The sequence below is a fragment of the Oryza brachyantha genome, chromosome 1 (genome assembly GCF_000231095.2).
Source record: "Oryza brachyantha chromosome 1, ObraRS2, whole genome shotgun sequence".
Classification (NCBI taxonomy): Eukaryota; Viridiplantae; Streptophyta; class Magnoliopsida; order Poales; family Poaceae; genus Oryza; species Oryza brachyantha.
The window spans coordinates 15,690,620-15,701,825 of record NC_023163.2 but is presented as its reverse complement, the minus strand read 5'-3'; the positions used below and the strand labels follow the sequence as shown (position 1 = coordinate 15,701,825).

The following is an 11,206-nucleotide window of genomic DNA, read 5'->3' as shown; positions in this document are numbered from 1 at the left end:
CCTTCCAAGTGACGGGTGCTCGGTGATTCGGTACACCAACGGGTAATCGTGATTCGGTACAGCTTCTGTCTCTCAGGAATGCAGGACAAAGGTCGTGGAGAAATCATAAACACGCGATATACAAACACAAAAGATAAAAAAGCTAAAGATCACACAAGAAGGCTGCCAGATCAAAGAAGGCTTAAACAAAGAAAAGCGATATTGTTCCATCGTTTGCCTGGTGAACAATTATAATTTCATCATGTAAACCCCTGTGATGAACAAATATATATGATGCAGAACCATTTTTGCATTGTAAAGTATGACGTCTGTTTAGTCAGGTATTCTCCGAAGACTGAAGATAAAAACAAGATAGATGTGCTTCATATACATACACATGATTGCACGTTGATCAATCCCCTATGAAACTTGATGAATTACATATCCATTTGAGTAGCTACCATTTCAAGAGCCTCAACACTGGTAAGATGGTATAAGGCGGAGTGTGTAGTCATCGAAGGCACTTATTCCACAAAATTTACCGCTAGTCAAAACTAATTTGTCCCCTCCAATTTGAAGCCGGTAATCAAAGGAGCAAGCATAGGAAACCTTTACACCAAGTCCAAAGTTCTTGTGTGCCTGCCAATGTACAACAAGTGTCAAACAATTGTCCCAACTAACACAATCAATTAAAGTCCAAACAATGCTGCACAAGATTTTAAAAGGCAGAGTAGTCTATAGACTCTATACTGTATTATAATATACAGGAACCATGAATCATTCACCACCATCCCCACCTTTTCCCAATCCGTAAGGAATATGAAAGAAATAATCCAAAATTAGTGACAGTTTCCAGATAGGTCAAGCGATAGACATGGTAGTTGGTAATTGCCATGTTATTTGCCACTTAAATTTCTGTTACCAGCTTATTAACGACACATGCAATGTATGTACATGCTTAGCATTGACTCATGAGTGTCAAATATGGTACATCACCAAATTATTGAGACATAATGACAAACAATGATTTAAGGAGGAGCATGAGCTAAAGGGAAGGTCCATGCAGATGGTTACAATTGATGAGTTAGACCCCTGGAACGGATGAAGCGCCATTTGATATATATCCAACTAATAACGGGTAAAAGATCAGGATGGAACAATGTTGAGCACTTTTATTCTGCATCAGTATTAAAGTATGAATGACTTCAACAAACATTAACTGCCCCCCATTACCATATATCAAAATATGAGCAGATTTGACTATGAAAATTCTGTACAATGTAGCTGAAATTCATGATCTAATGTAAAACAATAAATACTGACATAAAGGAAAGAAACTACAAGTAGCAATAAGTGCAGACCAAAAAAGAATGGAGTGAATAGGCATCAATCTTAACTATGAACCATAGAGACTCACTCACACTGAGGAGCTGTAATGTTGCAAGATCCTCTCAAACTAAATTACACTTGCAAACGATATGTCCATTACTTTAGTACAGAGTTGCTTGTTTATTATGCAATTAGATAGCTACAAGAAAAGTTGCCTGATATAACTCCAGTGATATACATATTCTAGATTTAAGAATGCCAAAGAACCATATAGGTTTCAAATTGCTCAATTTTGAAGATTTAAAACTCAAGCTACTATTATACTCCATTAACTGGCACAATGAAAAAGTTGCAAAAAAAAAATCCCTAAAAGGTTTGCACCATTTTATATTTATTATGGTAAATCTATGTTTGTACCGTGGCCAAATCAAAGTAACAACTGGGGATAAGAAATTGTTTTCTTCTTTTGCTTTCTAATTACACAAATTGTATTCAAACTGGCAAGCTAACACCAAGTGGAAAGTGCACAACAGTAACATACTTCATACTATAACTTAATTACGGACAAATGAACCACCTGTCGGCCCATACGTTGGAATGTATGAACAGTTTTTCATATTTCGAAGGGATGTATTCTAGAATTTCATTAATTATGATAAGGAAATGAAGAGGGTGGGGGCACACAATCAAATCTCGTGATGTTAAGAACTGCAAAGTAACAATCGCTAGGCATTAAGTATTCTGTACAGCATACCATTCTGATTTCCAGCATGACTAACTTAGAAGACAGAAGTTCCCTTGAGGTACAATTCTTAAACTCAGTAGAGAATTAAAAGCGGATGCAAGAAGTGATCAAGAGAGAAAAATACCACAATTTTTTAGGTTTATCCTAAGACAACTACCCTCATCTTTTCACTTCTGCTTATGCTTATAAACCAAAATTTGAATTTTCAAACACATATATGAAAGTTTTATTCACAAATTATATTTCGTTTCCAAATATGATGTTTGGTTTTTCCCTTGTAAAAGCCAAACAATGATCCCTAACAGCACCAATAGCAAACACTAGTGCAATTCTTATCAAATATAAGATAGCTACTTGCCTGAACATCATATAAATGAAAAGCTTACTTATAGACAAAATACAAAAGCTTTTACTTGCTAAGCCTTGTCATTGCTATATTAGTTATTGGTTTAAATTGGAAAGTCATGGATAGATCAACTTTCAGTACAAAATTCACGTTACAACGCAAGATATCCTTATGGTAATTGTATAAACAAAGCAAAGTATTTCCATTAAAAAAAAGGTTGATTGATATGGCCATATATCACGAAAGACTCTGGAGAACAACAGTGCTTCTTCAAAATGACTAATCAGTACCAAATATTAGCAATGGGAGGTAAGCACGGCATGGAATGCATTGAAAATACCAAAAAAAAAAGGGTATTTGTTAATTGTTAAATATGGTGGTGTAGTAGCACAAAATTTCATGTGATATAAGACAACTAGAATAGACGTAGGACAACTCTGGTTCTGTTTATGCTATACAAACTGGAAGATGCTCATTGTAAAAGAGTTATTTCTACTCGGTCTGCAGCTATGCCAAGACAATCAATATATCATCACTGTCTCACTGTGCATGCTTAGTTGTAAGGAACACTAAATATAATTAATATGACTGCATGCATTTCCATCAGCCAGCCATGCCCACTTCTTAAAAGGTAATACTGGTATAGTAGCTACTAATACAACTGATATTAAGGCAATCCCCAGTCCAAAAAAGGAAAATACTGTCTTTCATGCTGCACCATTCATCGAAACAATGTTGCGCCAGTTCAATAATCTCATTACATGACAGAACTAAAAATAATGGAAGGTTTTACTTTCTCTTCTCAGAACAAAATAGAGCAATATTCTGATGGAATGCTTAGTTTGCTTGACATAAATAGCCCTTGGAGAATAACAAGAGTTAAACGATAGCAGGACATAACACTCCAAAGAACAGGTTGCATAACAAAGGAAATAAACTCATGGCACATGACAAAAGAAAGGTTGCATTGACTAAAAACAATAGTGCATACATATAATTATATATTGCTACAGAAAAACTATGTGCACAGAAAGATGATTCGCACCTAGCTCCACTGGACATTTTACTGTGCTGTTGCCTCAAATTTCCGGAGCATGTCGCAGTGTGGCGTCTCATAGGAAAGCCCCCAGTGTCGACGCTGCATCTCAACCCTACAATTCTGTGATACTATTGAGAAGTAGTCCCTCTCAACATGCCGCTCCAGTGTTGCACGTTCAGTACTCTGGTGTGGATACTGCTCCTCAAAGTTAGTTAACTTGACAAAGTATGTGACTCCACGTGCAGTTTGGAATTTGTGCTCATACGGGTAAGATCGGGACAGGGAGTAGACAGGCTCAGAAGATGGTAAGAAGTTGAGCAACAGCAGCAGTAGGACAGGCAACAGCTGAATAAGCATTCGGACAGTGGAGCCACCAGAGTTTTGCGCCCCATGGCCATGGTGCATGCCGCCAGTCCTGAAATGAAACGTGCCAAACTGCCCAAACTGTCTTGTAGTGGCAGGCGCCATCCCGCCAAAGAAGAAGTTTCTGAATATCTCATCCGGGTCAAATTCATCCTCATAAAACCCATTGTATGCACGGGCAGTGGAGGCAGCCCTCCTGTTGTAAGTCACTGGCTCGTCCGAGCCAACAAGGTCATAGCGCTTGCGGCTCTCAGCATCGTTAAGGCACTGGAAGGCCTTGGAGACGGCCTTGAACGCATCCTCGGCACCAGGGGCCTTGTTCTTGTCGGGATGCACCTTGAGGGAGAGCTTGCGGTAGGCCTTGCGCACGTCCTCCACGGTGCAGTCCTTCTCAAGGCCGAGGATCTGGTAGTAGTCCCTATTGTGCTTCTTGATCTGGCGCACAACCTCCAGCTGCTCAGTGGTGTACGACCTCGCGCCGGCAGAGTCGGCACCGCTCTCCTCCTCCTCCTCCTTCTTCTTACCCTTCTGCTTCCTCTCTCTCAAACCATCACTCCCGGCTGCTTCCTCTGCTGCTGAACGAGGCGGCGGCGGCGGCGGCGGGGCCTGCGGGGACGACGACGACGAGGAGGCCGCCGAGGAGGGCGAGGGCGTGTCGTCCTGGTTAAGGAGAGGGTCGAGGAGGTGGTCGATGGGGAGGGAGGGGTCGAGGCGCTTGGCCTTGGACAGGAACTTGACGGCGCGGGCGCTGTCGCCGGCGTCGAGCGCGCCCTTCCCGATGCGCAGGCACTTGGCCGCGTCGTCCTTGTTACCCTCCATGCCTCCCCCACCCCACCACCGCGCAGCAGGCCGCAGATCTAGCCGCGCGTCGGCGAGCTACCCCTCCTCCTCCTCCTCCACCACCACGCAAACACCGGCGGCGACGAAGGACCCGATCGGATCTGCGACGCCATCGATTCGATTCCAAACATCAAAAACAAAACAAAAAAGCGTGAGACAAAGGGGAATCTGATCCCCGAACGGAACGGGCCGGCTGCGTCGGATGATGAGAGGCTTACCCTCGCCGGGGTCGGAGCGGATGCCGGATCGGCGGCGGCGGGCAGAGTCGCCGCGCGGAGGGGAGGGGAGGAGAAGATGGATGTGGGACGGCGACGCGACGACGACCACCGCGGGGCGGAGTCGATATTTTCCACGACTCCAATGCGCTTTGCTTCACTTTCCTCAATTTTTTTTTCTTCTTCTTCTGAATTTGTTCGTCGTATAGGCTGTACTACGCGTGAAGAAACAGGAGACGGGCTTTGGCCCAGTTTTTGAGACCTATTTTAGGGCGTTTAGGTGATTATTAGGCTCGTTAAACAGTAATCAGCCCAGGTAGCCACGCTGTCATCCTCTCCAATTTGTGAGGAGAGATCTCACACGGGCCGGAAATGACCGTCTTTATCAGCAGGCCGCCGGCCCGGCCCGGCCCACCTACTCCTCCTACACGGCCCAACAGACACGTCAGCTAACCATCCATTCAATCCGCTCCACTCCACTCCGCTTCACGGGAGCCAAGATGGAAGCTCTCCTCCGGCCGCTCTGCTCCGCGACGGCGGCGGCGGCGGCATCAGCCCAGGTAGCCACGCTGTCATCCTCTCCAATTTGTGAGGAGAGATCTCACACGGGCCGGAAATGACCGTCTTTATCAGCAGGCCGCCGGCCCGGCCCGGCCCACCTACTCCTCCTACACGGCCCAACAGACACGTCAGCTAACCATCCATTCAATCCGCTCCACTCCACTCCGCTTCACGGGAGCCAAGATGGAAGCTCTCCTCCGGCCGCTCTGCTCCGCGACGGCGGCGGCGGCGGCGCTGCTCCTCTCCCCCGGCCACGGGGCGTCGGTTCCGGCCGCCGTCCCTGCTACGAGGATGTCCACGGGCGGCAGGCGGTGGAGCAGCGTGAGGACCAGCGCGGGCGGCGGTGGCTGGCTGTCGGGGCTTCTCGGTGGCAAGGGCGGCGGCGCGCCCACGGCGATGACGGTGGCTCCGGGGACCGTGAAGGCGGGGGACCCCGTCCTGCACGAGCCGGCGCAGGAGGTGGCCCCCGGGGACATCCCCTCGGGGAAGGTCCAGGGCGTCATCGACCGGATGGTCGCCGTCATGCGCCAGGCCCCCGGCGTCGGCCTCGCCGCGCCGCAGATCGGCGTCCCGTTGAAGGTACGCTTGACCACCGGGAGCACGATTCGTGCGGCCGCGCTGCCCTGCATCGTGTCGCTCCCCACATTAGTACCAATCTCCACTAATCTACTGTAAACTGTTCACCTGCTGATGTTTATTGGTGATCGACAATGGTTGCGTTGCTCAACCTGTTAATCTCGTCAATGTCAGATTATTGTCCTGGAGGATACCCAAGAATACATCAGCTATGCTCCCAAGAAGGACATTGAGGCGCAGGATCGACGCCCTTTCGATCTTCTTGTGAGTAGCATATACACTTTGCCCTTTGCCCCCATGTAGGCTGTAGCTGCGTTCAACAACAATTATCATTAGGAAATTTCACCTTATAGTGCCGTTTAATCTTCCTTGTTTTCCCTGGAAACCAGGTTATTGTCAATCCTAAGCTTAAGAAGACAAGTAAAAGAACCGCATTGTTCTTCGAGGGATGTTTGAGGTACTTTGCTGGAATGCTTCTTTTTTGATGTTATCACTAGTTGCACATATATGAAGTAATTGCATTTGTACTGAATTGTATCGTGTCTGTATTCATAATTATCTTTTGGGATGTCAGTGTTGATGGATATAGGGCACTCGTTGAGCGACACCTAGATGTTGAGGTTTCAGGTTTGGACAGGAATGGGCGCCCCATCAAGGTAGAAGCTTCAGGATGGCAGGCACGTATCCTGCAGCACGAATGTGATCATCTTGAAGGTACACTGTATGTTGACAAGATGGTCCCTAGGTCATTCAGAATTGTTGATAACTTGAATCTTCCACTTCCTGTTGGATGCCCTCCAATAGGTGCACGCTGATGCAGAGAGCATTCCCCATTTTTAATTGATGTAGAGATTATTGCACTTTGTAGTGTTCACAAAATTTTATCCATGTATAATATCTGATTGCTGTTTATTTCTGTGATTGCCAATTTTCTGTGAAATAATTTTGAATATCTCTTGTGGTCATACACATGCGAAGAATTACAACCCTGTACATTGAATTGATAACTTTTGGTAAACATTCCTTGTTAATTGTAAGATGATCTTTCATGATTTTTATGGTGTCCTTGGACTCTTGGACAAAAGAGTTTACCACTTTCCTTTTGTAGAACTGGAATTTCTGCTCTAATTTTTTGCCTCTTTGGCATAAGTTACAGTACCGTACACTTAATAGCTTACACTGATTTTTTTTTCATATTTCTGATATTCTTGAATTTCTCTATATTTCTTACGATTTGAAATTTCTTTTATTTGTTATGACATTTGAAGTTGGCACAGATTGTTCAAGTTTAAGCTAATGTGGTTGGTTGAATTATACAAATTGCTTTTGGTGGTATGGTTGTGTGCGTGTTTTATGGAGCAGCATCTGTTGCTTAGTAGTTTGGCATACTCTGCTTGTTTTCCTTATGCTAGTGGATGAATCATGTACTCTAAACTAAATTAGCGAAAGGAAACATATCCATGCTGGATGTAACATCATTATGTTGTGCTGTTCATGTCTTCAGAATCACTTTGCATATGCAGCATATTTATGATATAATATTCTTTCTAATATATTAAATTCAATACCTTTATGTATTAATTTAAGATTGATTGATGCATAGTGGAAGGTTATCCATTTAGAATTTAGACCCTTTTGAAAATGTAAATACACAAAGGTTCTTAAAGGCAAGAGAGTGTTTTCTTTTACAAAGACAAGATAAGCGAAATGAGTACTAAATCACTAATAGAAGTTTGCATCAAGAATAAAGGAACAATTGTCATTATGATGTCTTGTACTCTATCTGTTTTATATTATAAGATGTTTTGGTTCTACATAGAGTCATCCATATATCAATACATATGTTTTATATATGTGTCCAGATTCATTAACATCCATATGAATCTAGTGAAGGCCAAAAATCTTAAAAGATGAAACGGAGGTAATATCATTTAATATGGCATATTTCTCCTCAAAAAAAATGAACGCCCATACAATCAGCAGTCAGGATAAAGGAGTGCTTTGTTACTTCCTACCGCAGGAAATAACTATGAGATAAAATCTACTAGTGATGAACATAAATTGAACTTGAAACTGAAGGAAGCAGAGTCCATCAGTTACCACAGAGTAATGAGAGACTTCTTTACATGTGGACCTTAGGAGTTGAGCATCACCACTTAACAATTATGACACTTACAAAGTAAGTCAGTGCATATGAACACATAAATGCTGTAACAAAATGAGCCATGCATGACGCATCAGAAATCACCTTCCTCCTTAGAAGCCAAAGGCTACATCTTTGTAGTCCCAAGTATATCGTCTCTACTTCATGATACAATCTCTGAAGAACAAAATGCTCACTTTAAAGGCATAACATATATTTTTTTCTCAAAAATAGCATGCATACATTTGGAACAATGGTTTGAAGATTTATTTCTGGCAGTTGAAAATTCACTTGTTTCAGATATACTAATTTCTAGGCCATGCTAACGAAAAAGGGGGAGATCTTTCAGATGTCATATGCAATTATATATTGTAGGCATAACAATTGCTAAGAACTTAACACATAAAAATGATTGTTCTTGCACTGATATTTTTATGATTGTGAAAATGCAACAAAACTGCAATTGTGCAAACCAAAGGATTGAGTTCTATAGGAAGTAGCAGTTGAGATTGCTTTTCACTTATGTTCAAACAATTACAACTAAAAAAATGTGGGAATTAGACATAGGTGTGAATTAAAACTTTTAGCATGTTAAGTGACCAATCAACAGGAGAGTTATGGTTTCAATAGTCTACCTACCATCTCAGCAAGCCACAAGAAAGAGATGCCTTATTATTATTTTTTAATATCTACCTCTCTTATGTATTTTGTCCTATGATATAGGGGCTACAAGTCCAATAATTTGTTCTCATTGCTCATTGGTCTCTATTCTACAGTCCTATGATTGAGTTTTGTAAAAGATAGGCTGGACTAAATGAAATTGAGTGCTACATGTACAAAGATGTTGCCACGTGTCTTAACATTACCTCCAATCCTGTTAATTTAGAGATGTCTTGTGGGTGACAAAACCACTCATCACATCCAGACTTGCCACAAACTTAGACAAAGTTTCCAGTCCATTACCTGGACTGAAGGACCTTGTCATGGAAAATGGAACATTTGTCAGAACTCTCACATAGGTTGGTCCTACTGACATTCATAATATACAAACCTGAGCTGCACAATGAAGTGGTTGAGGTCTTGAAGTTCCTTTTTGTCATAAAGATTAGTCATTGGGATCCTTCAAATCTGGTCTGAATGCACCAACTAGCCTATTACACTAGCCTTTTCCATCATACAGGGCACCATGCCGCACAACAAGGCGACCTGCACATGGTCTGCGGTTTTCTATATGCTTATTCTCCTTATTAAATTAGAGAAGACTGTCCTTTGCCTCACCCACTCATTGCAGAGAATCCAAACTCATAATCCATCACTTAGTTAATTGTTGTTGGACTATAGAGATTCTGCTTGCCTATGCCATTCTCTATGCTGCTATATAGATGTGGCTTCAGGAAGAGCCATACTGATTCAGAACTAATCATCAGTTGGGAAGGAGAGATATTAGCTACACATTGAGATTCAGAGCAAAATCTGCAATCACATTGCTTGATTGGAAAAGGCGATATTTGGCTAGCAATGGCAGCCCGCCATGGTGGTAGCAGGAAATCAAAGGCAGAGCAGTGGCTATTTGGTGGAAGATGGAGGGGAAATGTGAAGGAGACAAGGCATCCTGTTGCCTCTGAAGCCAGGCCTCCTGCAATTCCCACAGCAACTAAGAAGGATGAGGACATCTGCCTTGAGAAGTCCAGAGTTCATCTGCCTGGCCTGGGACAGAGGGAGATCGTTGATATCGCGCCCGGGAGGAAGTCGATGCCAGAGGTGGAGATCAACATGAAGGAAGTTGTCTCTGTGCTTGGGGTGAAGGTGATGGCTGCAGACATGCCGCCATTTATGCAGCTGCATGCTTTCCGGTGTGCCAAGAGGTCCCATGATAGCTTGGACAAGTTCAGCTCAAGGCAGCTGGCCCACGATGTGAAGAAGGTGAGATTGTCTTCAACTTGTGATCTTTTGCTTGTTTTTTATTTCGTATTCTGAAAGGGATAGCATCGATTCCGTTCATCGTTTATGTTCCTTTCGTTTGATTTTTTTGATTGAGCTGTTTGTTGAAATCAAATCGTAGGAGCCAACAAAGTATGCTGTCGATTGTGGTGGTCATATATAATTATTAGATAGCCTTCGTATCATGAGAGATGCAGGCAGCCTTAATGTTGAAGTACATACGAATATATGATCATCATGTGAATTCTGATACATCGGAACTAACTTGGGTCTGAAACATTGTTGCTACTTCATTTTCCAAAGCAGTGTTCCTGAAGGACCATGTGTTCCTAGCTTGGCCTCTAATAGCTGGTTGTCTTTGATATCCAACAGGAGTTCGATAAAGTTTACGGACCTACATGGCATTGCATCGTCGGTACGAGCTACGGTTCTTTCGTGACGCATTCGAGAGGCTGCTTCCTCTACTTCTCCATGGACAAAATCATCGTGATGCTGTTCAAGACCAAGGTCAGGAAAGTGTTGGCATCATCTTGAGCTCTGCAATAACCACCATGTCATGTCTTTGGCTCATACATTTTCATCCTGAGAAAAGGGTAATTAGCCTAGCTTTGTGAGATTGAAGAAAACAAGGGGATAAAAAAGAAAAACAACCCCCAATAATTGTTGTCTGTGAGCTGCAAGTTGCAGCTGGCAAAGTACTGTGTTAGTTCCATACCTCCATTGTTCCACTGTGGTGGATGGTGGTGATGAGTATAATAGCACAGCAGGGAAGCAGGGTGAACAAACTGAACATGGCGTGGGCGCTGCTGTACATTGTTAACTACTACCACTTGATGAAAGTGAGGATGAACTGTTGTTTGGGTGTAGTGTTGTAGTGCTGTTTTTCTGAGGGGCAGGCTCTGACAAGGCTACTACAAACAATCGCTGTCAGGATCACGTTGTGAGATTCCTGATTAGTAGAGATAATCACGGCTAATACGGTGTTTGATCAGATACACCTCTTAGCTGGTTTGACATTTGTGTCTTAGCTCTGGTAGCGGTGGAGTTAAACAATACCTGGATCTCGTTATCGTCGTTCACTATGCTCCATAAAGTGATTGGTAACAACTCTTCTTGGCTTAGCGCCTTA

At 43.2% G+C, this 11,206-nt stretch overlaps 3 protein-coding genes across 3 annotated transcripts; 2 read left to right on the top strand and 1 right to left on the bottom strand.

Annotated features, from left to right (window-relative positions):
- Positions 1–272: 272 nt before the first annotated feature.
- Positions 273–5,063, bottom strand: LOC102705382 (chaperone protein dnaJ 49). The gene is made up of 3 exons (XM_040521667.1): positions 4,860–5,063; positions 3,445–4,742; positions 273–618 (listed from the first exon to the last, which is right to left on the bottom strand). Exon 2 carries the CDS (start codon positions 4,618–4,620, stop codon positions 3,463–3,465), a length of 1,158 nt encoding a protein of 385 aa, XP_040377601.1. The 5' UTR covers positions 4,621–4,742; positions 4,860–5,063; the 3' UTR covers positions 273–618; positions 3,445–3,462.
- A 532-nt stretch (positions 5,064–5,595) lies between these two features.
- LOC102705669 (peptide deformylase 1A, chloroplastic) lies at positions 5,596–6,853 on the top strand. Its single transcript, XM_006644210.2, has 4 exons — positions 5,596–5,996; positions 6,168–6,257; positions 6,383–6,450; positions 6,568–6,853. The coding sequence occupies exons 1-4, from the start codon at positions 5,601–5,603 to the stop codon at positions 6,806–6,808; spliced, it is 795 nt and encodes a 264-aa protein (XP_006644273.1). The 5' UTR covers positions 5,596–5,600; the 3' UTR covers positions 6,809–6,853.
- A 1,012-nt stretch (positions 6,854–7,865) lies between these two features.
- On the top strand, positions 7,866–11,146 carry LOC102705953. The gene is made up of 2 exons (XM_006644211.3): positions 7,866–10,059; positions 10,450–11,146. The coding sequence occupies exons 1-2, from the start codon at positions 9,655–9,657 to the stop codon at positions 10,609–10,611; spliced, it is 567 nt and encodes a 188-aa protein (XP_006644274.1). The 5' UTR covers positions 7,866–9,654; the 3' UTR covers positions 10,612–11,146.
- Positions 11,147–11,206: the final 60 nt, after the last annotated feature.

Excerpts from the sequence above, each read along its gene's own strand:
- LOC102705382 (XM_040521667.1), bottom strand. The coding sequence starts at position 4,620 with ATGGAGGGTAACAAGGACGACGCGGCCAAGTGCCTGCGCATCGGGAAG.
- LOC102705669 (XM_006644210.2), top strand. The coding sequence starts at position 5,601 with ATGGAAGCTCTCCTCCGGCCGCTCTGCTCCGCGACGGCGGCGGCGGCG. Across the intron at positions 5,997-6,167 it reads AGATCGGCGTCCCGTTGAAG|ATTATTGTCCTGGAGGATAC; the intron begins GTACGCTTGACC and ends CGTCAATGTCAG. Across the intron at positions 6,258-6,382 it reads GACGCCCTTTCGATCTTCTT|GTTATTGTCAATCCTAAGCT; the intron begins GTGAGTAGCATA and ends CCTGGAAACCAG.
- LOC102705953 (XM_006644211.3), top strand. The coding sequence starts at position 9,655 with ATGGCAGCCCGCCATGGTGGTAGCAGGAAATCAAAGGCAGAGCAGTGG. Across the intron at positions 10,060-10,449 it reads TGGCCCACGATGTGAAGAAG|GAGTTCGATAAAGTTTACGG; the intron begins GTGAGATTGTCT and ends GATATCCAACAG.